This window comes from Quercus lobata, chromosome 1 (assembly GCF_001633185.2).
Source record: "Quercus lobata isolate SW786 chromosome 1, ValleyOak3.0 Primary Assembly, whole genome shotgun sequence".
In the NCBI taxonomy this organism is placed as follows: domain Eukaryota; kingdom Viridiplantae; phylum Streptophyta; class Magnoliopsida; order Fagales; family Fagaceae; genus Quercus; species Quercus lobata.
The window spans coordinates 23,043,771-23,070,611 of NC_044904.1; the positions used below are offsets into that span (position 1 = coordinate 23,043,771).

A 26,841-nucleotide genomic window follows, 5' to 3' on the forward strand; every position below is an offset into this window, starting at 1 on the left:
GGCCCAAGCCTAAAAATCCGAAGCCATGGGTCCAATAAGAGTTGAATCTAGAGAGGAACAAAAGGGACCTAAGCCCCTAGTTGACTAGCTCGAAGTGAATTCTAGCCCAAACTTCACTGGGCACCTTCCCAATACCCTTGACAGTACACAATCACTAGACTTTGTTTGGTCGTTCATTCGCATCAACTTCTCTTAGATGGTCTACTCGCTCCAAGATAAACATAATTTCACCCGAAGGCATCTCCTCTCGTTGATCGATTAGTAAATATGACATCCCTTAAATGGACAGACTGTAATTCAGCCAAAAAAAAAAAATTTTTTTTTGGACAGACTGTCATATCACGTATGCCACTACAAAATTTAAGATTATATGTATAAATTGTTATAAAAATACACCTGCATCAATTTATGTATTATTGTGTAGATTTTATCGGTTTTGAGGTCCAAACCCCTCACCGTTTTGTTCTCCTCCAAAGCACACAACAATGGGAAAAAAGACATCTATTTATTAAAAGGAGGTCACTCCTTGTAAACACATCTCCTTGGGCTTCCTTAGGCAATGTAGGATTCTATGGATTGCAAGACTCCTCCTTTTGGATCTCTACAATCCACCCCTTACGGGCACACACGTCCTCGCGTGTAAGCCCACACTTCTAGCTAGGGCATGACTTTGATACCATCTATAACGACTTCACCCCAATTGTGTAGATAATATGATGTGGAGTATTTTAAAAAGTGAGTATGTAAGATATAAAAATAAATAAATAAAAAAAATATATAAAAAACTTAGGTTCATATGATAAAATAGATAGATTTTTTTCACAAATTGATGTGAATGCTCTAAGAAAACCAAGGTTTGAATCACCTGTTGTTTTTTAATGGGTAAGTTGCAAATTATACCCCTAAAATTTGGGGATGTTTGAATTTTATACCCTGATATTTTAGAATTTGGGTTTTACCTCCTAAAATTTGAAAGTCTTTAAATTTTACACTCTAATATTTCAGAATTTGGATTTTACACCCCCCAAATTCTAAAATTTCAAGGTATAAAATCTAAACACCCCCAAACTTTGAAGAGTAAAATCCAAACACCCTTATAATTTAGAGGGTAAAATCTAAATTCTAAAACGTTATGGTGTAAAACTCAAACACCCCCAAACATTAGGGGTATAATTTGCAATTTACCATTTTTTTAATTATATAGACAAGCCGTTAACATATATGGCCAAAAAAAGGAAAAATAGGTCAAGAATCAATAAAAACAGAGAACTAGTCTCTTTTCTGGTTCACTGTTCCCGTTTTTAAAACCCTAAATACTAGTGAGCTATGAGACACTTGATAGTTTATTTATATATACACTCTAATTTCAGTGTATATATATAAAGAGAAAACAAATGCATTTTAAAACTAGGATGACCAAAATAAAGGTTCTAAATTCTAACTAACCTTAAGGAAGTTTTCATTATTTTTTTAGATAACTACATATGAACAGACCCTTTTATCCTCTTCACTTTAAATTGAGAAGAAGACAATGATTCTTCCAAACCAACCGACCAAATGAAGGGAGATTTGATAAACAAAGTAAAGCCCAACTATGAAAAAGCCCAAGTAATAATGATGTATCGTAGTTCCTGGAGATATAACATTATTATAAAATAAATAATGAAATAAAGAAACTGAAGAAGTCACTTTTTTTTTTCCTACTCGTTTGTCATTCTATGATAAACATATTTGAAAATGATGATCAAGGCCTATATAAATAAGAAAATGAAGAAGAGTAAAAAATAGAAAACATGAGTATTTCCTAGATACTAATGAGAAATCAAACGAAGCTAGGTATTCCATGCATCTATCAGCAAAAATGAAGCTACCAATCTAGTACCTACTTTACTGATTGCTATCGTGCTTTAACACCATTTGTTCCATCTGTACAATACAATCATCGGTTCACTTTATCATACTCTATGTGCCAGCTTTAGCAATTCAAGCTTTGACACCATTCTCATAGGCAATTATTCTTATGTTGAGATTCGCCTTAACCTTCCTTTACTCAGTGTTGTAGCTTAAGGGTCTTCAAGACTTGCAATTGATGTGAACAATGAAGCCCGCGGTCTCAAAGATGGATAGTCTTGGCGTTGTTGGGAATTCATCAAGCTAGTCTATTCCACCTATGCAACTAGTTGCTTGCTGCGGCATTTTCCTTCTTAAATTACAACAAAGTAGCCAGCTTAACGCAAAAAGCTGAGCGGTGAGTGGGGAAGAATAGCATATGAGCATCGAGTAGTGGTAGTAAATGACTTCTTCCTAAGGCATTCTGCCTTAAGGAGAGGTGATCGCCTATTACAATTAACTAACAGCAGGTGAGCCGCAACTTAGTATATCCAAAATTCATGTTTTTAGTATGAGTTGGACTGAGACTACCAATAAGATCAAGACCGATACCCACCCACTACTTTGACCCAAAAGTGCATTCTAGAGAGCAAATCTGTAGAAGGTCATTACCAAGGACATTTATTGAGGTGGGAAGGTGAAGACTTGAGAGTGCTTTCGAAAAGCTATTTAAATGTGATCTAGATGCCTTGAATTCTGAACGAATTATTCGGTAATGGGTTAAGGGAAGCTCGAGAACCAATCCTTTTGAGCAATCTTTCTCAACAATTTTCTCTAGTAAATGCATGTGATTCTATCTGTAACCAAATTATCATTCATAGAGTGGTGCCATATCTGTACGTAGAGGAAAAGAGGAAACCCACTCATTCAAGATGGGGGTGTCTTTCCGCGGCAAATTTTTTTTTTTAATATCATCTTGATTAACAAGTAACATTGAAAACCTTTTGGGTTAAACCATATTTACTTATAGTGACATGAAAAACTTTCCTTATCTCCTTTTTCAATTAATTATACACGTGCATAAAAAAGATAAGCTTGTTGATCAACACAATAAAAGACAAAGATAAGCTTCTTTATCAACACATTAAAAGATAAACCTTAACAGACAAACCTACCTAGGATTCGATATCTTCTTGCACATAAGATGCCAATATAAATCGATTGGAACAAAGCTAATCATTCCTAGTATGTTTTAGGTTCAGAACAGGTAAGGGTTTGGTTTTTTTTTTGTTTTTTTTTTTTTTTTTTTTTTTTTTAAGAATCTTTTCGAACAAGGTAAGTTCAAAACTAAAACCAGTAGTCTAATTAGAAACAAATCAAGACCTGGGCATCATCGGGTTGATTTGATAAAAGATGCTTATAAAGCTACCTTTTTATGATAAATAATATTTCTCCTAATTCCAATGTCACAGGAGAGGTGGATTTTCTTAATAAAAAATTTGCGAAATATTGCAAAGCTTGAGCCATATATCCCTCCCTGTGATATATTAGTTCAACTGATGATTCGTAGTAATTACGTACATGCTTCTCAAAGCCCCTTGGCTCTACGTACAGGGAGAAAATAATTACGTACATGCCTCTAGTTCACGCATGAATGGTACTTCTTTAGCCAGAGAAGTCGGAAGTACTTGAATGGATTAAGGCCTAACAGAGCAACAGCTTCAGGTTACTGGAAAAGCCAGTGGTACTGAAAAGCCAGTGGTACTGACAAGCCAATTCTAACCTCTTGTAGATCAGAGTGCATAGGAGTCAAGAAAGCTCTAGTTTTTTATACCGGTCGGCCTCCAAAAGCAGTTAAGACAGATTGGATCATGGATGAATATAGACTGCTCGACATGAGGAAACCCTCAAGGTTAAACGGGTCGATGAGAGTAAGTGGGTATGGGTGTCAATGATCTTCTCTACATATATAAGGAAAATAGGGTCTAGAAAGTAGTAATAACATAGATAGCTTACACTGGAGTCCAGGTACAAGTCCTTAATTATTTTCTCTTATTTTTATTATTGTTTAAAAATAAAAAAATAAAAATCCCATTCTACACAAGTATAGCTGGAATGGATTCATGTCATGTTGTACCTTAAATTGCAGAAGCAACACTATGGGTTACAGAAGGGTTTTTCCTGTTTTTCTTTTCTTTTTTTCCCCTCAATATTAATCCTTTTGTATTGAGAGGATAAGAACAGCAACCCTAATAGGCAAGGATGCTGAAAAACATAAAAAGAACCTTCTTGATAATCTGAGTTAAGATCTCAACTCCCCAAGTATAACAGAATGTCCAAAGAACTCACTTCAGGCCATTATCTATAAATCCCCCTGTTTTTGCTTCCCACATGTAACCTACAATCCTGAACTATTTGCTAGCATCATCTAATATATGGACTGCCTTCTGGAAATAGTTTAAGTGTAACTTTTAATCAATGTCTTGACACCCCAGCCAGGGAGCAGCAAGCAGAGGCAACGATGAAAGCAACAAAGATTAATAAGCAAAGGGCATAATGATTGGAAAATTAAAGGTTTAACATTTGCACAACTTCACAGATGTGATGATTCATTTCTTTGGGATTAGGGGCAATTTGCAAGTTCCTCTCTACTCATTCCCCTCAATTGTGGAGATTTTGATACGAGCCGTATTCAATCACTAAAAAAACAAGACTGTCCAAGTTTAAGGATATTTCAGTACTTGTGGGAAATAAATTGTTTCCCAAATTTTACGATATTCAATCTTGTCTAGGCAAAAGGTACCTACAATTGTTGAATAGCAATTATATTTTCATGTGGCACCCAAAAGGCCAAGGACCTGACCTCGTAAAGAAAGTGACCTAGGTCCATGCTTCAACATGATTTCATATAAATTATTTTTCTTGATGTCAATTTCGTTTTTCATCTGTGCTTTGGATCTTCATACTAACTTCATCAAATATAATCCGAATAAATGAATGGAAATATTGCCTCTTTGTTGTCACAGTTGGATGAATGGGTATTATGTCGGGTTTGAACAAAAGGCAACATATCAAAGAACACAAGTGAAGATCAAGACAGCTGTGGACTGGAACTCCCAAGATACCCACCAAAAATTGAGGTGCAGCCTACATATATAAACTATTATTCTGACATTATATGAGATTGCCAAGACAAAGACTGCCAACTGCTGGCTTCAATACTTGCCAGTCAAGCTCTACCTCCCATTCAGACCATTTCAAGTTTAAGCTTTGATACAGGCAACAAAGCCAACAGTTTTACCTCAGTTTATGGCAATGGTCCCAATAATTTGAATACTCCAATACCAGTTTCTTCTTTGGGGAGTTATATCAACCAACTGGAAAGGAAATCTAGTAAGGAAAAAAGGAATGAGAATTTCCTGTCCAATGAGATTCTGAAGGACAGGAACGAAAACAAGGATCTTCAACCTTGTAAGACACTGGCCATTTATGATATGAACTACTACAGCCAAGACCAGTCCCAAGACATTTTCAACCCTAAGCCCTCAGGACCCATCATTAATTCAGGAGATTATTGAATTATCCTTCACAGAAAAGAACTTACACTGAACAATGCTTCCTAAAAGGTAAAAGGTTCCTTAACTGTGGTGGCACAGTCACGAAGACGAAGGTCACATTAGATGTAGATAAGGCACATGAGGCAAATTAGTCTCCAGTGGCAAGGGCCAAATAATAGAATGAAATCAGAAATTATGAAGCATACTTTGTACTTAATTCTGTACTGTAAAGCATGAACTCTATGTCAAATATCTGTATTTGTGCTTTCTTTAATAACAAACAGTGATATTACGAATCTAATGGCTAGGCAAAGTTATATGCAGGACCCTGAAAACAAATAAAACATGAAACCTGTTAGTTGCGAAATAATCTCTACTTATATAGTCTTACGTAAACTTGAAATTGAGTGTGCTTCAGTTGTAACATTAGTTGTGCGCATCTTAAATTCGGTTCATGTTCCTATAATCAGGAGGCCTATCCCATATAGAGAAGGCAGATTAAGGCAGAGTTAATCTGCCTAAATTGCCATCAACAAGAGCATAGAAGGCCATTACAATATTTAAGGGCACATGCACTTGCTGCTCATATAACCGTACATTATAGTTTTCTAGTAATGACATCATTTAAAATATATGCATAAACTTGCCCAAAATATCAGTGTGCACATTTTCCTCGCAACTTTGAAGTATCATCCTGGATCTCTATGGTTAAGGAAATTAGTACCATTTACAGGGACCCCATTGGTCTAGAATGACAGATCCTAACTAATTGGTAAAAACAGGTGGTACCTAGTGCACAAAGCTCCCAATTTTGTGGGGGTATGGGAGAGGATGTTCAATAATTTCATTGTGTCAATCATGGTGAAAGAGAAAAAAAGGTTTTCATTCAAAGTGGGTGTAAACGAAAAAGAAAAGCAATAACATATCACTGTGACACAATTTGATCATTAACTATAAGCTTGAAACTGTGGTGAGCTAGAAATTTATAGGTAGTCTACTTTGTTAGCAAAATCTAGACCAATCTTTAAAATGGCAGTACAAATAAAATAACTGATGAACAGATGGTCTTGGAAAGATACATGAGAAGCCCTCAAATAATGAAGGTTATTACCAGACAGCTTTATGATACGATAAGCTGTAGAAGAAGCCTTCAAAATCAGTTCAGCTCAAAATACTGAAACAAACAAAAGTGAAACATAATTAAAAAAAATAAAAAGTAGAATATACTGTCAAAGAATACAAGATCAGGTGACATATTATAAGAGATTTATCGGATTACTAAGTATGCCAAAAGTACTAATAGCAGCTTTAACTGATTTTAACATTCTACAACATTTAGATACTCATCAAAACTATAAAGGCAATAAGAGCAGCTTTAACTGTCAATGCTTCCAACAATGGCACAAGAAGAATAAATGATTGTTGAAGGCTAGTGTTTATCTATTCCATTAACAATACATATGACGGCAGAAAGAAAACCAATGCTTCACAAGTCCTGACAAATATTATGAGAATAGCAAATAAGACATAAACACACACAGTGACTCATTTATATATATACAGGGTCAATGCTTACTCTATAAAAGTTGACCTGAGAACAGGCCCATAGTGGCTTGTATTGCCTTCTTGTAAGAGACAAAACGCAGGGTGAGACCAATAAATTTGGTTTATACATACATACATACATATATATATATATATATATATATAGAGAGAGAGAGAGAGAGAGAGAGAGAAGGGACACCAAAAACAGTTCACTAAGACTTCCAGAAAAGTTTGACACTCTTGCTAATTTGGTATGATCCTATCCTCCCCCGAATCTTGCCATTCAAAAAGATGAAAATGCCTTCATATTCACTATGTGTTCATATGCAGTTGTTAACCAACCGATCTTTCTTCATTAGCATATAAATATTGTAATTCTAAACTTAATAAATCCTCATGCATACTGGTTTTGCCAGCTACATAAATCATTGTTTTTTTTTAAGATTGGATAATTAAAACACATAAACCATTGTTTGACAGCCATCTCTCTCTCTCTCTCTCTCTCTCTCTCTCTCTCTCTCTCAAAGGGCCAAGTGAACAGTAGTCATTGACCAAAATCACTTTAAAAAACCAATTTTCTTTAGTGTCCGTGATTTTTTTGGGTTAGCAACAAAAAAAGAGAACCTCATACCATGCACCATATGCTTTTATAAGAGTACAGGGATGGTTTTGGCATAGCCTTCCACTTATGTGAGAAATGAAAGAAAGATCTCTTAATTTTGTGAACACATGCAAAACTTGCTACAGTTTCTTCAAACAAAAAAAAAAAAAGATTATTGGCACACTTCAAACTGTGGAACAAAGTACTAGGGATGAGAGGCCTGTGCAAAAGTCAAAAACCTCCATTTTCATAACCCTGGCAGTATTCTGATATTTAATCTCTCAACTGAAACGATTCCTGGAAAATCTAGGTCAACTGGCACCTCCTCCACTTATAAGGATTGATCTTTTGAAATTCAGCACTAAATTGAATCTTGAATACTTTGATTTTGGTGTTAAAACAGTGAATAGAATAAGAAATAAAGAAAGGTAAACACTAGGCAATCACACCTAGGCTTTCCTAAGCAATCACACTTAGGTAGGAGAAGGCATTCACACCCTCAAAGCTTAAAATAAGCTGCTAGAGTTTTATAAGAATCACTTAACTTTTTTTTTTTTTTTTTTGATAAGTAAGAATGTTATATATACGAATGGCTACTCTATGCATAAAACAACATAGAGCAAACCCAGAAAGTACAAGGAGGAAACAAATAAAAAGCAACAAAGAAAACCAAACCACAAATTAATTACAAAAGAGAAAGAGAGATAATGAAAGAAGGGAGAGAATCACTAGTCGTGAGTCCCCAAGCCCGAGACCAATCAAAAAGAGTCCCACTAAAAGAAGCAAGCATCTGATCACCGGAGCTAATCAAATCCTCAAAAGTCCGCTGATTCCGTTCCTTCCAAATACACCAAAAGATGCACAACGGAACTAAATTCCATATCTGAGACGAGTGTTTCCCCAACCAATTCCACCAGCCAAAAAGCAAATCTGGAATCGAACTAGGTACACCCCAATACAGGCCAAAAGTTATAAAGACAAAACTCCATAACCGATAAGCCATCTCACAATGAAGAAATAAATTATCTACCGACTCTCTACAATGTCTACACATAATGCACCAGTCCACAAAATGCATCAATCTCCTCAATCTTAGGTTATCACCCATTAGGATCTTATTCCAAGCTACACACCAAACAAAAAAGGAAACTCGCCTAGGGGCCTTTACTTTCCAAATAGCTTTCCAAGGAAAAACAATTGAAAGAGAATTCCTTAATTTGTTATAATATGACCGAATATCAAAATCCCCATTAACCTTCAACTTCCATCTCATCCGGTCTCCCACATCCATAGGAGGAGTATTAGCACCCAACATACAAAGAAAATGCAGCCCTTCCTCCATCTCCCAATCATTAAATTCTCGAATAAAACAAACATCCCAAGTTCGTCTATCCTCCTCCCCCTGCCTTGACAAGGAGGCTTCAACAGATATCTCCTTATCAATAGCAATACCATACAATCTTGGGAAGGCCAAGTGAAAAGGTTGACCCCCGCACCACCCATCCTGCCAAAACCTCACTCTATTCCCCAACCCAACAACAAATTGACAATTTTTACTAAAATCCTCCCATCCCATGCGAATACCTCTCCACAAACCACACCCATGAACTCCCCTATCCAGTTTTGAGGTCCAACCCCCCCACTCTTCCCCATATTTTGAAACCACCACCCTCCTCCATAGCCGATCCTCTTCCTTCCCAAACCGCCACAACCATTTCCCCAATAAGGCCTTATTGAAAGTAGTAAGTTTCCTTATCCCCAAACCACCATTAGCTATAGGCGCACAAACTTTGTCCCATCCTACCAGATGAGTTCTGCTATCACCCCAAAGAAAATCCATTTGTAGCTTTTCAATTCTATTAGCCACATGAGTAGGAATTGTAAATAGCGATAGAAAATAGTTAGGAAGACTAGATAGTGTACTCTTGAGTAACATCAATCGACCCCCCTTAGACAAATACAACTTCTTCCACCCGGCTAATCTCCGCTCAAATTTTTCCAAAATAGGATTCTAGATTGAAGGAGAATTATGTGAAGCCCCTAAAGGCATGCCAAGATAAGACATAGGTAACTTTCCGACTTTGCAACCCAAAGTTTCAGTTAGGGCATGCACATCATCAACCTCCCCTATTGGAACCATTTCACTCTTATGCACATTAACCTTCAAACCTGTTACCGCCTACAAACTAAGTAACAACAACCGAATATGAAGGATTTGCTCCACATCCGCATCACAAAATAGGATAGTGTCGTCTGCAAACAATAGATGTGTAATACATTCCCCACCACCCCTCCTACCTTCAACTTTAAAGCCACGAATCAAGCCGGCTTCCTCCACCCTTCTCAACATCCTACTAAACACCTCCATCATAATCAAAAACAGAATAGGAGATAATGGATCCCCTTGTCTTAAACCTCTTTAACTACCAAAGAAATCAGCTGGAGACCCATTAATCAAAACAGAGAACTGAACTGTGGATATACAAGTACGAATCCATTTACACCACTTCACTCCAAAGCCCATTCTATGCAACAAATTCAACAAAGCCTCCCAATTCACATGATCGTAGGCTTTCTCAATATCAAGTTTACAAATAACTCCAGGAACCCTACTCTTCCCTCGACTATCCACACATTCATTCGCAATAAGAACCGAGTCAAGAATTTGTCTCCCACCCACAAAGCTATTCTGAGACTCAGAGATCAACTGATCTAAAACCACTCTCAATCGATTTGCCAAAACCTTAGATAAGATTTTATATACACTCCCCACCAAGCTAATAGGTCGGAAATCTCTAATATTAGAGGCATCATTCTTTTTAGGAATTAATGCAATGAAGGTAGCATTAAGGGATTTTTCAAACTTACAATGTTGAAAAAACTCTTCAAAAACCGCTAAGACGTCTTTCTCCACTACTCTCCAACAATGATGATAAAAAGTCATAGTAAACCCATCCGGACCTGGAGCTTTGTCCCCTTCCAAATCACGTACAACTTGAAGTATCTCCTCCCTCTCAAACTTCCTTTCAAGCCAAACCCTCTCCACATCCCCAATACAATCAAATTCCAAACCCTCCACAAAAGGCCTCCAACCCTCAGTCTCCTTGTACAAAGTTTTATAAAATTGTACTACCTGATTAGACACCTCGGATTCCTCCTCAAAAACCACCCCATCCACCTCCAAAGTCCTTAGATGATTAAACCTTCTATGAGAATTAGCCATTTTGTGAAAAAACTTAGTGTTATTATCCCCTTCCTTAATACATAACATCCTAGATTTTTGTCTCCAGGAAATTTCTTCCAAAGAAAGAAGATGTTCCACTTGGGACCTCAAAGCTACCCTATGGCCTTTCTCCCCATCAGTGAGACCAAAGTCCCCTTCCTTGGCATCTAATTTTTTTAGTTCCTTCAATAATTGTTTCTTCTGACGCTCTACATTACCAAACTCTCGGCGATTCCATTGCACAATGTCCTCTTTCAGAGCCTTCAATTTTTTTGCAAGCACGAAACTAGGTGTACCCACAAAAGAATGTCAATTCCACCAAAACTGAACTCTATCCACAAATCCCTCCATCTTCAACCACATATTTTCAAATCTGAACGGACTTTTCCCCCTTGCCATTCCCCCTGCCTCCAAAAGAATTGGACTGTGATCTGAGATAGGACGTGGTAAAATCCTTTGAAGAACATCTGGGAAGTGGTCCTCCCAATCTGGAGTGATCAATGCTCTATCAATCCTAGACATCGCTGGTTGATCAGTGCCACTGGACCATGTGTATCTACCTCCGTCTAAAGGCAAATCAACCAAGTTAAGATCCTCAATAAATTCCGAGAATTTTTCCATAGCCAATGTCAAACGTGCCTCACCCCTACGCTCACTAGGAAAGCGAACAATGTTAAAATCCCCAAAGCAACACCACGGTAATCTCCAATACTACTGAATACCCACCAACTCATCCCCACATGTGACCCCTCTCAACATTCTCATTTGGGCCATAAACCCCTGAGCATGCCCATATAAAACCGTCCCCCACCCCTTGCCACTTAACCGAAACTGAGAAAATGCCAACCATAACCTCTATCTTCTCCAAAACCCTTTTATCCCACATAAGCAAGATACCACCAGCAGTCCGATCAGCCTCCAAAATAGCCCAATCCACATATGGACAGTCCCACAAACTACAAACCAACTGTCTATTCATGCTAGCAATTTTCGTCTCTTGTAAACAAACAACATCGCACTTCCACTCCCTCAACAAATTCTTCACCACAAGTCGTTCTTGAGGATCATTTAAACCTCTAACATTCCACGAAATCATTTTTATCTTCATAGACACTAAACTATCCCCAACTGCTGACACCAACACAAAACCACCCTTTATCTCCTCTCATAATTCACCGAGCATATCAAGTTTTGCAACTCTCTACGTCCCTTGTTTTTGGACTTAGCCACTTTTTTACTACCCATTTCTCTCCTATGTAACACATTGGCTGCTTCCATCTCAGTTTCTAACCTCTGTAAGAGAGTAATGCACAACTTCTCATGTCGATTCGTTGACAACCCAACCAATTTACTGAACCCAGGAATTCTGTGCTTCACCCAACTAGAAATATCTAACTTATTCTCAATACTCAATACCTCAGTGGCTTCCTCCAATTCTTCCAAATTTGTTGACACACCCGGATCAATGATTTGCAGAGGTAAACAGTCTGACACTTCATTTTCACCGAAATCCACAGAAAAATCAACTGCATCCCTTGCAAGCATAACCTCCCTAGGAAAGCTTGAAAGCTCCTTACTAGAGAAAGTATTAACCTCCTGACCCGATACTCCGAAACCCATCGACCCAGCTCGCAGAAACTCCAAAAACTGATCAGGAAAAGGAGTTCTGAGCCATCTCGGCACAAAATCGAGAGTTACTAACCTCTTAGCTTCAGAAATCAACCCACCCGACAGCTCAATATGACCCAACAAACTGTTCCGATCAGAACTGAGCCTGAAACCCAGCTTCAGAAGAATCCCGGTGCACCCCCACTTTTCCACTGGCGAAACCCAACGCTGAGCAGCAGACAAAACTCCTTCTACCAGCTTTTGTACCGGATCCCCTGGGGGCAACACCTTCGCCGACTCCAGCGAGAGACATGTCGGAGCTAAGGGTGGTGAACCCAGCTCACAAGTGGCCTGGACCACTTCCGCTACCGATATCGGCAAGGTGGGGGGCTGGGTGAGCCAGCTCAGGCTCACCTGGACACAAGACCCACTCCCACCATGGACTTCCGGTACCGATATGGGAGAGCTTGAGCCCAAGTCAGCCACCGGAGCCATCACCGTCCTCCGTGTTGGTAGAAAATCAATCGCCGAGCTCGCAAGTAGCACACAAGCACTCGTACCAACTGATGTGGAGCTCGGGCCTGATGTGTTTGCCTGAACCTTACCACCTTCCACAAATGGGCCCGTAGAACTTAGGCTGGGTTTATTATGGGACTGCTTGGAGCATGCCCCTGCCTCAAAAGAAAAAGGGCTAGGCAACAGTGGGCCTGAGCAGCTCTTATCACTAGCCAAACAAGATACTTGGGCTTCAGAAAACCTATCATCCATACCCTGAATGCCAACCTGGGCAGAAAGATCCTCCCGTGCCACCTACTGTACAGCTTGCTTATCACTCCTAAAACGTTGCCAAAACACCCGCCTCTTACCAAATTCATTTACTTCCACAGTCAAACCTTTCCTTAACCAACTGGACCTCCTAACCTGATGCTCCCTACCAAAATCAACCTCTTTCAAATTCAAATTATTCAATCTGAAATTATTTTGTTCTGGGATTTTCTCCTTAACCTTAGCATCTCCATTAATACCACGGTGACTCCCCTCCACTCCACCCATGGCAATCAGAATAGCCTTATTAGTCGGAACTTCAAAAGCCACCACCTGAATCCCATCTTCGTCCCTCGGAGGCGGCATAGTGTTCTCCACTTCTTGAATCTTCTCTGTCTCTTAAATGGAGGGCTGGTGCGCATGCTTCCTTCCCTGCATAGACGCTTTTACCGTTTCAACAAAAGACCGAGAAGGGTGAACCTCTGAACCCAACTTAGACTTGTACGATAATGCTTTTGGAACACCCAATGCATAATGAGAAGGTTCAAGCATTCTCCTTAATTCAATACCAAAGGCCCCCCAACCTTGTTGTGCCTTGCCTGCAGGAATAATGATCGATCTTCTCATCCCGCCAACTTTTAACTCTGTTACTAACAAATATTGCCCAAACGAGTTAGAGCCCCGTTGCACTGTGTATGCAGTGTCTCCTTCCCTGAGCGTGAAGAAGTGTTTGGGGTTAATCCCAATCACTATGTGTTCCAAGCTTTGCATTAACCATCATGCTGCACTCTTACCCATAAAAACTGATTGCATGAAATACTTTCCCCGTTCATAAATCCTAAGGGAAAAAAAGTTCCCCCCTTCCTCAACCACCAATTGAAACAGTTTCGATTCAATAAAAAAACTGCGAAATCCACCCATAACAATCCAAGACAGACGTAAAAAGTAACTGGGAACAATATTTCTGACTAATTTGAGGTAGCCGGGCCTCTAGCAAAGATCTGCAAGTTTTCTCTCTCACTATAACATCAGCTACATAAAAAGTTAAGAAGTAGTAACTTTCAATATTATTGACTACAAAGTCTACAATAAAGCCTTTATATAGGTTATTGTTAATCCTTTCCTAGAAGGACTAGGACTCTAAATAACCTATTCCTAGAATTACTAGGATTACTAATAACAAACGAAAAGTACTTAATAACTTCTAAACCAAATAAGAAAAAGACCCAAAACATAAATTAAGACTAATGGGCCTTTGGTACAGCCAAGGACAGCCCATTCCCAAATCTGAAAATTACCAAATTTCCCTTATTCTAGTAAATTTATTAAAATTAAACCAGCAACTTTTGAACATAAAAAAACTTAATCCTAAGACTCAATAATAACTAAGTAAGCTATGAAATGTGCCAAGAAAGTCCCACATCAAACCTAGCCCACAAATCTTGAACCTCTTGGTATTTAATCATGTTTCTCCTCAAACTCTTTCTATCCACATTAGAGAGTGAGGTCATGGGTTCAGGACCCATCACTTTGCCAATAAAAAAAAAAATTTTCTGGAGACCCATAACTCAAATAAACAGAAGTCATATTTCATAACCATTACTTGATTTGCCCGATCAAATTAACAGATTCAAGCAAAAATCTTACATAATTTTAATCAGCAATTAATAAATATAAGACCTTTTGGACCATAATAATAATAGTAACAAAAGGTTATCAAGAAGCTGATAACATAATCACATACCATATTCTCAAAATATTATTTTAATCTGAGAGAGACAGGACTTACTTATATAGGTAGGAACTGATACCAAGAATTATACACACCAGAACGATGTCAATGCAAAAGTTTCGACTGGATCTCAACTGAAACAAAACCAGAAGTACAATTTATCTCGTCCACGCCAGTCTCACCAGAAGAAACGAGTGCATAATATATCGGTAAATTTTACAACAAGTACCTGGGTCAGACTTTTCTTGAGCCTAATGTTAGTATTTTTCATATCAGATGTCACCTTGTCCGCCTATAAAACCACCAAAAATACCAGTAAGTAATTACACTTACAAAAAATTTTCAACGTTGCTTGCGAGCATGATCTGATTGGAAAGACAATGATCATATTGAAGTAATAAATTTCTCACCTTTGTCTCAATCTCATCAACTAATGGAACCTGCCTGTCCATTTCCTGAACATATTGAAACAACTGATTAATCTCTAGTTTCTTATGGCAGCAAAATCAAATCAAATCAAACTACATGAATGACCAACCTCATTCATATCTTCAGCCAAATTTTTCAGTGTACCCAATCCATCTGATATGAAATCAAGACCTTGATCCTGCAGTTTATATATTTAATGAAATGAGAATGCAGAACTGGAAATGATACAAGGCAGTAGCCCAATCATATCATCTGCCTTAAGCCATCTAATTGCAGTATAGACATAAAGATAATAATCAGGAATCTTACATGCCTGTTTCATTTTCCGCATTTCATATTCTTGTCTAAATTGACTTGATTCTTCAGTTTGTTGGAAAAAATCACTGTCAAAATTTCCACCTGAGGTTGGTAGTGAAACAAGCAAGTATTAACAATCAATTGAAATGTTCAAATCATTAAATATTGTGACTCAAGATGTATTACAGAAGCACTGGCACCTGGTGAGTCAAACTTGATATTCTTATGGGATGCTGAAGCTCCCCACCCTCCAGTTTGTTTGGCTGCAGTTGTGGTACCATCTGGAATTGCTTGAATCCTCTCAGGAAGTGTAGTAACCAGATCATCACGGGCAGCTAGATCTTCTTTTGAAAGACCTTTAACCTGTTTTATTAGATACCATAGAGAATTCAAGTTTAATGGCTTTGCATAATTAATATTTGCCAATATGCAAATCAGTATGAAGCAAAATGAACCTTCACCATGTAATTTGGAAAGTCAGGACAATAACCAAATGAAAAGTCCAGTTTTGAGAACGATACAAGCATCAGTTTGAGACAGACATATCATGCCCATCCTCTGGGTGATCTTCAATGCAAGGCCCTTTTTATTTTACTTCTTTATATATTTCTTTGGGTCATGGATCTCACTTCATTGTTTACACAAGGTTTTCTATGGATATATTGGTGCCCATTTCATCTATACCACTCCTACTCCACATTCTGTTCTGGTGTTGCAAGGCTGGTTTTCTCAAAAACTTGCTCCAAAAGACTTGTTCTCACAAACTTTGCACTCAAAGTGATTGTTAGGACCTAACTTTATGATACCCATCAACTACAGGGCTTTGTGCACATTGGTTAGGTGAAATATATGGTTGTAAAAGCAACCCCACATCAGTCTAGAAAGGAAATAGGCAGTAGCAGTGATACCATCATAAGGTGGCAAGTGTTACATGAGTGCAAAGTGGAATCATCACTCATAAGAAATGTCTACCTAGCTAGGTGAGTATAATGATAGCAAGAACTTTCCAAGGTTTGTATTAACTCCAAGGAAGCCTTGCTGGTCAAATATGACAAACAAAAATGGAAGACCCCTTTATTGAGCTCCAAAGTGAAAGCTATAACATGCAAAGTGGCTAACATATTCCAAGTTAGTAAAGAAGCCAATGCTAGTAATTAACCCACCATGAACTCCCTTAATTGATCATAAGTAAAACAAGGGTCTTCCCACATCTTAAAATACCTAAACCTCAGACTTAGTAACTTCCACCCTCCCCCCTTTTAGATATCGCTCTACCCCTTTAAAATTGAGCCTTTTGTGGTAAAATTAATACGGTAATTTTCAACGAATAACACATGTTAAATGGACATTAATATCAAGAACTCAAGAAAATTTAACTAACATTGGTTTGATCATAGGACAGAGGTTATTGTCTGTCCTCTTCAAAGCCTTTGTCTCTAAATCTTCGTATACTTTTTGTCCTTTTCGTTATATTCTGGTGGCGTCCCTAATTGTGTCTAGTTTAGTTCATTATATATTACCATGTATGGATAATAATATGACCTTGATTTTGGATTTATCATCACATAGTTTTAGCAGTTAGCAAGGTAGAATCCATACTAAAATTTGGAAGTATTGTAACATACTATTTGTGTTTTTTTCACATACAAATAAATTTGGAGCTATCATTACATAGTTTTAGCAGTTACCAAGCTAGCAAATAGGAAACCCCCAAAAAAAAAACACATAAATTATGATGAAATCCATAAATCTTAAAGAGAAATTTCACAACCTATAAAATTTCAAAATTTGCACATATATTAAATTCTTTGTTGGAGCATAAATAAAATTCAATAAAAATTTACCTTCTTCATTGCCAATTTTCGCAGCTTAGGAACTTCATTCATCAATCGAGCCTTGGTTCGACGAACCTCCGCATTCATTGCCACAGCAGATGCCCTGTTAGTCTCCATTGAAGCTATCTCAGATTTCTGCATATTTCATTCAATAAAATTCCAAATCATTTATATAAATAAATAAAATTCGGATTCAGTTAAGGAAAAGGAAAAAAATGGTTAAAATGATAAAGATTCGGACATGTAAAGCAGCTTCGATCTCGGCTTCGAGGGAGGAGTAGAGGTGAGCGAAGGCATCGTCGCCGTAGGCATTGAGGTCGCGTTGCTTTTCGATGTCGTACTTGTCGTACTTCTTGCATATCTCGTCGACGCGGAAGAGAATGTCGATCACGCTCATTTTTTTTTTTTTTTTTTTTTTTGAGGCCCACCACTGTTTTTTGGCTTTCTTGGAGGGATAGAGAAAACTCGAGAATGAATCGTTCGCGGGGAAAGAGAATAAAAAAGCGCGTTCGTGTTTTCGGATTGGTGTTGTTCCTGGCATTGTGTTTGCTTGTTACTATCTGTGCCTCGAGATTTTCGGACGCCTGTGTGGCCAAATGTGAAGTCGGGCGTAGAGAGTGGTTTGGGGAAGAGAGAGAGAGAAACCAGAGCGTACAAGATCATTTTTTGGCGGGTTCAACGCCCTGTATGTCCAACTTTCCCAATACTTCTTCAATTTTTTTTTTTAATTATATTTTAAATTCTATACGTTTAAGTAGAGGCAACCTTCCTCAACAAAAAAAAAGTAAAGGTAAAATTAAAGGTTAATTTGGTAAAAGTATATGTTTAACTTGCGCTAACCCATTTCTTCAAAGTAATTAAAAGTTTTTTTTTTAAATAGAAAAACAAGTTAAACAACCCATCAATGCATAAATAGTTATATAAAAAAACTAAATTAAATAGATATATACACTTTTTTTTTTTGATAAGTAGATATATTTTTAACTCCGGTTAAAACATTGCCTACAAAACAAAACTACTTTACTGATGGTTTTTAAATTACTTTATCCATTTATTAAAATATATATATATATATATATAAAAATAAAAACAAACACATGTTTCATTGTAAAAACACATCTGCCATACTAATAAATAAATAATATATATATAAAAAAACATCTACTGTTACTGCCAAAAAAAAAAAAAAAGCCATACACCCCCATTTTAGTCATACACACAACTCCAAACTCCTACCCAACAAATTTGGTTGAAATAATTTTTCATCATACCTCTAGTTTTTTATTTTTGTGATTGAAAAATGTAGTAATCCTAAATTATAATAAATACAAATTATTAACTTTTACCCAACAAAATAAAAAAGGCTAGTAACTCTAACTTATGAGTTCTAATTAAAATAACTAGTAAAGTTTTTAATGGTTAAATAAGAGATATTATGTTCAATTCCCGCCTACTTTAAAAACTGACTAGTATCAATTAAATCCTACATTTGGAGAAAACATATATCCATTGCAGGTGATATTATCTTATCATATCATATCATATTATCTATAATAAAAGTTAGGCTCAGACATCGTGGTTGCGGCACGTGCCTTCACCAAATTGCATAAATTTTAATAAATTTTTAGATTTTAAGAATAGATATATACATATTTTTTGAATAAATATGACAAATCAAGTAATAAATGAAAACAATATTTAATTTACAACTATAACAGTTGTGTCTATCTAAAATGTTATCAACAAATCCTAAAATCAATATAATAGAATTACCTAAGGATAGAATTTAAATAAAAAAGAGAGAATAAAAAACGTAAAAGAAAAAAAAATCAAATTTGCATTTTTTTTCCTACATTTCTTTATAAAACTTAAAAGGAAAAAAAAGATAGAACTTGCATTTTTTTTTCCTACGTTTTTTTTTTTTTTCTTTTGGTGGATAAATTTGCATCTTATGCCATCTTTTTCCTAATCTTAAAGTTTTTTTTTTTTTTTTTTTTAAAGTATTTGTATTTGAGTTTCACCTAAACTACTTCATTTTGTTCATGTAAGGACGCGATTTGGTGACGAACCTAAACAGTGTCGGGTTCGCACGTGAAAAGGCCCCTAACAATATCATTTGTAGAGCGTGGGTTTGGAAGGCTAGGCCTTGGTCGACAGGCGGTGGGCTTTTTGTGGTATTCATACAAGTTTCGGTTTTCCTTCGCCCTTGGAGTCTTTCTCCTGGAGGTGGGCTGGGAGGCTCTGGTTTTTGGCCATTTTTCCCAACCCCTTTCTTTAGGTTACCCATTTTTCCTTTTATATTCGCCTGCATTCATTGTCCTTCGTCCACGTATAAGGTCAACCTTTCCAAAATTGATACTTGTCCCATCAGCCCATATTCAAAGTCGTTGGGGGTGGTTGTAAAAGCCAAAGACTGCGGCTCTGTCAGGTTCAGAGCATTGAATGGCAGTAAGAGCAGCTTTCCCTGGATATTTTAGATCTTTCGTCCTGGTTTCGGTCCTATACCGTTTTTACCCTTCCTTCAGGGGGGGACTTTGGGTCTGCCGAGGACTAGGCCGTCCTCGGCGATATCCACAGGCTATTTTGTCGAGTTTGAGCCATAGCCCTCCTCGGCTTGGGCCTTCGGATTTTCCCCAGGTAGATGGGCCCGGCCCGCAAATCATTTGGGCCCCACAATAGCCCCTCAAAACCCGGCTGTCCAACCTCTTGGTTGGAAAGGGGGGTTTTGGTGATGTCAAACCTCTTCCTACGGCCCAATCAACTTGGCCTTTTAATAATGCTGGCGGCTCCTCATCTGTCCAAGAAATGCGCCGGTCTATGAGGCAGCTTTTTGATTTCGCGCTTGATGCGCTCTTATCGTTTGGGTATCCCAAAACGTGCTTTTAATGACCACTATTTACGAGGCTGCTTTAATTCGGCGGTTTGTTTTGATGGGGTGGAGAAACGGAATCGGCATGTTTGTGTTGGCAGATTCCTTTGGATATCTGAACCTATTAAATGTCTCCCGCTCCACCCTCAGTATAAGAAGGAAAAGTGGAGGTTATTGTTTTTGTAAAGAATTCCCTCTCATCTTTCTGAGATTTGAAATATTTGGCCTCCCCTAGGGTTCATTTTACCCACTGGTTTACAAACTAAATCGTGATACACTTTATCATAACAACGAGTGATGCAGGAGCCAAACCCCTCCCATAAACGCCATGTTCCAATAAAGCTCATTATGGCTCGATCGGGACAGGGATGGCGAAGACTCAAAATCAACCTCACCCTTCTTTCAGTCAAAATCCGAAGCAGGGACTCGTCACGTCAAACTTTCGGCGTGACTGAGTCGAGAACACCCATCATCAGTACCAACCGCTCTCCTATGAGCATACCTAGTATGGCTCCAGTGTGTTGGGAGTCAGGATCGAGGCAGGGACTAAGTGTCTCTACTTCTTCCTCTCTTCCTTCACTGGGGCTATTCTCCATCTCCCTTTCTTAGTCTTCCCAGCACCAGTTCCATCCTGGTGCTTTCACTTCTCCCTCTTTTGCTCCTTTTTCTTTCTTTTCATCTCTTCTCTCTTCTTCTCCTCCTTCTTTACTCATGTCCTCCATCTTCTTCATTCATCTCCTCCATCTTCTTCATTGATTTCTTCCTTACTATTTCCTCCTCCGCCATTTCTTTCCAAAGAAGGTTCTTATCATAATATGAGCAGTATTGAGGCAAAGATTGGAGAGACTTTGAAGACGAGTTTAAAAGACGCCTAGCAGTTTACTTATCTGTACTACGGATGTAACTATCGCTTAGGCAGTTCACATTTTGTATAGGCTCGTTCGAGCCCTTCTTTGTACATTGTAATAATTTTTCGTACTAATAAAAATCGTTGTTATTTTATTTCGCATGTTTTGTCTCTATGCCTTCTTTTTTTTTTTTTGGATCTACAAACGCTGCTCGGCACAATAATATAGCATCTAAATCAATGACGGCTAAGACCAAAAGATTTGATAATAAAAAGACGTCGCCATAACTTTAATAGAAATGCTTGGCATAATAAGGCCGATCAGTGAAGAGTAATACTTACCCCATGCTAGCCGAGGAGAAAAACGAAGGCTTGATGTCATGTAAGGAATAACCATTTGAAGATATAGCACCCACCAAATGAGCGGCCTTCTTATATGACTAAGTGCTGGGGCGTTCTACCCCCTTCCTTACACCTTTATTGGCCTTAACCTTTTATGGTGTTTAAGCCGTGGATGAAGTGACCTGACATTTTTATCAAGTAACTCATCTTACGAGATTCAAACCTTTTCTTGTCCAAGTATCTGGTTTCCCCATTGGCTTGGGTCCGAGGACCATACAAGGCCTTGGTTCTGTCCAAAACCTGTGATTTTTATAATTTTTTTGTACTTGGTTTCCCCATAGGCTTGAGTCCGAGGACCATACAAGGCCTTGGTTCTGTCCAAAACTTGTAATTTTTATAATAATTTTTTTTTTACTTGGTTTCCCCATAGGCTTGAGTCCGAGGACCATACAAGGCCTTGGTTCTGTCCAAAACTTGTAATTTTTATAATTTTTCGTGCTTGGTTTCCCGGCTTGAGTCCGAGGACCATACAAGACCTTGGTTCTGTCCCTGGGCCCATATGCTGAACGGGCCTGGGCCGCGAATTTACTGGGCCCACTAATTAAGAGGTGTTTCCATAACCTTTGATCACGCGGTACCTTTTGGTGTCCCAGTGTTCGAGGTGCACCTTCTCGAGACTCCTTTAACCTCAGGGTTGCAGACGACGTTGGAAATCGAGCCAGAGACGTTTTGTCTGTATCGTTCCTTGGGACGCTGCGCGAATTAAATGCCACCGGTTTACTTCTGGGTATAAATGGGATAGGGGATCACTTCACTTGCACATGAACTCTCCCGTTCCCTTCAGAACTATATTTCTTCCATATCCGCGATCTCTCTTTCTAGTGCCACTGCCTCAAAGCAAGATATTTGAGGCTTGGATAGGGATGAAAGGTCTCCGCACGCTTCAGAGGCACCGAATCCTCAAGGTGATATGGTATGGACAAGGATGGCACAGATTCAAGCCAGTCCTCCGTCTTGACAGGAGGAAGATGGTATTCCTCCTTCTTTTAGTCAAAATCCGAAGCAGGTTCTGGTCATGCCAGATTTTTGGTATGTCAGAAAAAGGAATTTCCGCCATCAGCGCCGTCTGCCTTGTAGCAGGCAAATTTCTGCGGGGGCTTCCCAGCTTCCGGCTCCCTGCACCTTTTCTGTAGATGGTGTTAGCCTGAGGTCAGGTTCCCTGCACCTTTTCTTCATCGGTGCAGGCCCCAAGTTGGGTTCTTTTGCTGCCTGTGTTATGGGCGTGCAAAAGTACTGAGGAGGAATAAGGTCTCGAGGCAGTAGTCAACTTCTCCTCTGTGTTACCTCCTCGGCTTTATCTTCACTCTCTTGTATTCTTCGTTATTTACGTAGTTGGCTTCGATGTAGGCTTTGTTTCAGCTTTCCATTGTACACTGTACCGTTTCTTTGTCTTAATAAAATATGTGTCTATTTCTCTATACATATCTTTCTTCTCCGTAACCACTACTTTATGCATGAATATTAAATATGAGCTTGCCCTTAATGATATTCTAGGCAGAGAAACGCCTTAACACAGATTCCTACTAGTTTAGACTTACAAATATTATCAAGCATAACAAGATTAATCATCAATAAATTAAACTCCTGGAACTAACCGGGATAACGGCTGAGTGCTGCGCGATGCGTGCTAGAGCGATGTCCGAGTACGATAAACTCTAAGTAATTCGTCCGAGAGGGTAGCCGAGTAGCGAGGGGCTTTGGTTGTGCTTTCGGATAATATGTTGCGCCGTATCGCATCAACCCCTTTGATATTGGGGGATCAGGGGGTAGACCGAGGAATCCACGCAATCAAGGTATTAACCCATCTGTTAACGCGGAGCTCTCTTCGGATGGATTTTGAGGTTTATGTGCCATAGTTTTTTTTTAAAATAGTTGGTTCCCCATCCAGGTAGTTGGTTTCCCCAGAGGCTTGAGTCCGAGGACTATGCACTGCCTTGGTTCTGTCCAAAACCTAGTTTTCCACATCCAGGTAGTTGGTTTCCCCAGAGGCTATGCACCTAGTTTTCTCCATAGTTGCCTTGGTTCTGTCCAAAACCTAGTTTTCCACATCCAGGTAGTTGGTTTCCCCAGAGGCTTGAGTCCGAAACCTAGTGCTTGCCTTGGTTCTGTCCAAAACCTAGTTTTCCACATCCAGGTACCTAGTTTTCCACATCCAGGTAGTTGGTTTCCCCAGAGGCTTGAGTCTGTGGACTATGCAATGCCTTGGTTCTGTCCAAAACCTAGTTCTCCACATCCAGGTAGTTGGTTTCCCCAGAGGCTTGAGTCCGGGAGACTATGCAATGCCTTGATTCTGTCCAAAACCTAGTTTTCCACATCCAGGTAGTTGGTTTCCCCAGAGGCTTGAGTCCGGGGGACTATGCAATGCCTTGGTTCTGTCCAAAACCTAGTTTTCCACATCCAGGTAGTTGGTTTCCCCAGAGGCTTGAGTCCGGGGGACTATGCAATGCCTTGGTTCTGTCCAAAACCTAGTTTTCCACATCCAGGTAGTTGGTTTCCCCAGAGGCTTGAGTCCGTGGACTATGCAACGCCTTGGTTCTGTCCAAAACCTAGTTTTCTCTTTGTGTGGGATCTTGGCTTTAGGGGAGTTAGCTCCTCAGCCAAGCCCCTAGAGTTTATCCATACGGTTAACGTTACCAAGTGCCTAGTTTGCTCTTTACGGGGGACCTTGGCTTTAAGGGAGTTAGCTCCTCAACCAAGCCCCTAGTCAAGAAACGCAGTCCCTAACAGAACTTTATACTAGAACTCTATAACAAACGGTTAGATATATCGAAGAGACTCTATCGACCCACTTCCTATACCAACACACAAGCCTTCCCCACAGACGGCGCCAATTGTAAGGACGCGATTTGGTGACGAACCTAAACAGTGTCGGGTTCGCACGTGAAAAGGCCCCTAACAATATCATTTGTAGAGCGTGGGTTTGGAAGGCTAGGCCTTGGTCGACAAGCGGTGGGCTTTTTGTGGTATTCATACAAGTTTCGGTTTTCCTTCGCCCCTGGAGTCTTTCTCCTGGAAGTGGGCTGGGAGGCTCTAGTTTTTGGCCATTTTTCCCAACCCCTTTCTTTAGGTTACCCCTTTTTCCTTTTATATTCGCCTGCGTTCATTGTCCTTCGTCCACGTATAAGGTCAACCTTTCCAAAATTGATACTTGTCTCATCTGCCCATATTCAAAGTCGTTGGGGGTGGTTATAAAAGCTAAAGACTGCGGCTCTGTCAGGTTCAGAGCATTGAATGGCAGTAAGAGCAGCTTTCCCTGGATATTTTAGATCTTTCGTCCTGGTTTCGGTCCTATACCGTTTTTACCCTTCCTTCAGGGGGGGGACTTTGGGTCTGCCGAGGACTGGGCCGTCCTCGGCGATATCCACAGGCTATTTTGTCGAGCTTGGGCCATAGCCCTCCTTGGCTTGGGCCTTCGGATTTTCCCCAGGTAGATGGGCCCGGCCCGCAAATCATTTGGGCCCCACAATTATTAAATTTAATTATATTATCAAAATATTTTTTATTAAGCCGTGCACACGGGCATAATACTAGTTGTTAACTAAAATGTGTCTCTTGTATAATTTTTTGAAGGTTCAAATTATTTCAACATATGATCATTCATAACTCTTGGACACCCATCAGGCCATTGCACGTTAGTTTAGCCTTTTGGGCTTGAAGAACATGGGGTTACCCTTCCCAATACACAAATTTAGAGCGCCATAGTTCTAAATATTTGAGCAAATTAACCAACCTAAGCACCTTTTTCAACACTTTGAGTTTGTTTGACAAAAATTATTTTTACTACTAATTATAGGTTTCACTGTATTTTTTGTACTATTTGAACTAACTTTTAGTTTCACCTACAATACTTTCAAAAAAAAAAATTCAATTTCAAGAAAATAAACAAATTCTAAACAATCCCTACGGTAACTGACTTCTAGACAATTATCATCCCAACCCATGTTTGTGACCCAAGGCCAAACCCACTGTTTTTGAAACCAAGTAAAGGGTGAGTGAATTTGCAATGGCAAGTAAAGGAGGACAGATTTTGGGGGAATTGCCCACCTGGAACCCATGCAACCTTCACAAATTTCAATTTAGAAGCGTGATTGAAGGAAGGCCAGACCCACGTGTTAGCGATTGAAGGCATGGTCTACTTAATTATCGATTATCTCTTAAGTATTTTTAGAGAGCATAATTTATATGCGAGCACCTAAAGATTTATCATCAAATTCGTATTACTTCATCAAAATTATCTCTCAAAAAAAAATAAAAAAAAATAAAATTACTTTCCTCAAAAGCACCCATGCTAGATCTGGCTAAATCTAAGACTAGCCAATAATTCACCCCATGCAAACTCATTGCTCTAGATCCAACAGGTACTAGGAGTCTTCCATCAGCATAAAACCACATCCTTGACTCTCAATTAGCGTCACCTACCAGATCCCTTAGCTCATCAACACCAAAACCAGGTTTCCTTTCCAGTACGGCTATCTACTCTGAGAACTTATTATTTCCACTTCCACCTCCATCTTCACCTCCAGCATGCTAAAAATGTCAAATATTTGATATTTGGCATACCAAAAATTCACCGTATTTTAAATCTCAAAGCATTCAGCTATAGTAAAATTCTAAATTTGAGACAGTGCGAACATGAATGCTAAAAAAATTTATTATTTTTTTATTCATCTCTCTCTCCTCCGTACTCTCTTTCTCTCTTCTCTGTCTTCTCTTATCTCTCTCTTCTGTGTTCTTTTTGTCTCTCCACCTCCATAGCTACAACAATCAAAGACCCACCTTCAACAACACCTCCGCCAATCACCACCGATCACAGCAAATAAAATCACCAGCCAAACCCATCGATCCCAGCAAACCCAATCACCGGAAAACCCCACCGATTACATTAAACAAAATCAGCAGCCAAACCCACAAAGCCAGACCCATCACCTCTTTCTTCTCTTACTGAGATCGACCCTCGCCGTAGAAGGAGATCGGCTAAATTTTTTTTCTTCGGTAGTGATGGTCACCGGTGAGTTTTATACATATTGTGATTTGTGATTGGTTGTTGGTGGTAGCGGGTAGTGGGTTTGAGGTGGTGATGGTGATCAGGTTTTTTTAATTTGGTGCTGGTGCATGACTGGTGAGTTTCAAAGAGAGGCCCAACATTTAAATCTCATTCTCCCAACTATCTAATTATATACATATAAATATTAAATAAAAATAAAAATCTTACTCACCGAGAATTGAGATTGCTGACCGTTTTGGTCCCGAACGACTAGGATATGGCTAAGCTGAGCACGGAACAGTTGAGTGAACCGGGTG

General features: G+C 39.0%; 1 protein-coding gene across 2 annotated transcripts; it reads right to left on the reverse strand.

The window, feature by feature from the left end:
* Positions 1-4,695: 4,695 nt before the first annotated feature.
* On the reverse strand, positions 4,696-18,118 carry LOC115983750 (syntaxin-71-like). Of its 2 annotated transcripts, XR_004090190.1 has the most exons (10): positions 17,664-18,118; positions 17,432-17,557; positions 15,788-15,950; positions 15,604-15,689; positions 15,400-15,468; positions 15,272-15,316; positions 15,091-15,153; positions 14,919-14,995; positions 6,499-6,561; positions 4,696-5,715 (listed from the first exon to the last, which is right to left on the reverse strand). XR_004090190.1 is itself a non-coding variant. In XM_031106517.1 (9 exons), the coding sequence occupies exons 1-9, from the start codon at positions 17,961-17,963 to the stop codon at positions 6,549-6,551; spliced, it is 942 nt and encodes a 313-aa protein (XP_030962377.1). In that variant the 5' UTR covers positions 17,964-18,118; the 3' UTR covers positions 6,306-6,548. The 2 variants fall into 2 exon arrangements, 1 of the variants encoding a protein (XP_030962377.1); XM_031106517.1 differs by lacking the exon at positions 4,696-5,715 and having other exon boundaries at positions 6,306-6,561.
* Between the last annotated feature and the right edge of the window lie 8,723 nt (positions 18,119-26,841).

Coding starts and splice junctions, on each gene's coding strand:
- LOC115983750 (XM_031106517.1), bottom strand. CDS start 17,963: ATGCCAGGAACAACACCAATCCGAAAACACGAACGCGCTTTTTTATTC. Junction 15,951..17,431: donor GAAAATTGGCAATGAAGAAG/GTAAATTTTTAT, acceptor CTAATAAAACAG/GTTAAAGGTCTTTCAAAAGA. Junction 15,690..15,787: donor TATCAAGTTTGACTCACCAG/GTGCCAGTGCTT, acceptor TACCAACCTCAG/GTGGAAATTTTGACAGTGAT.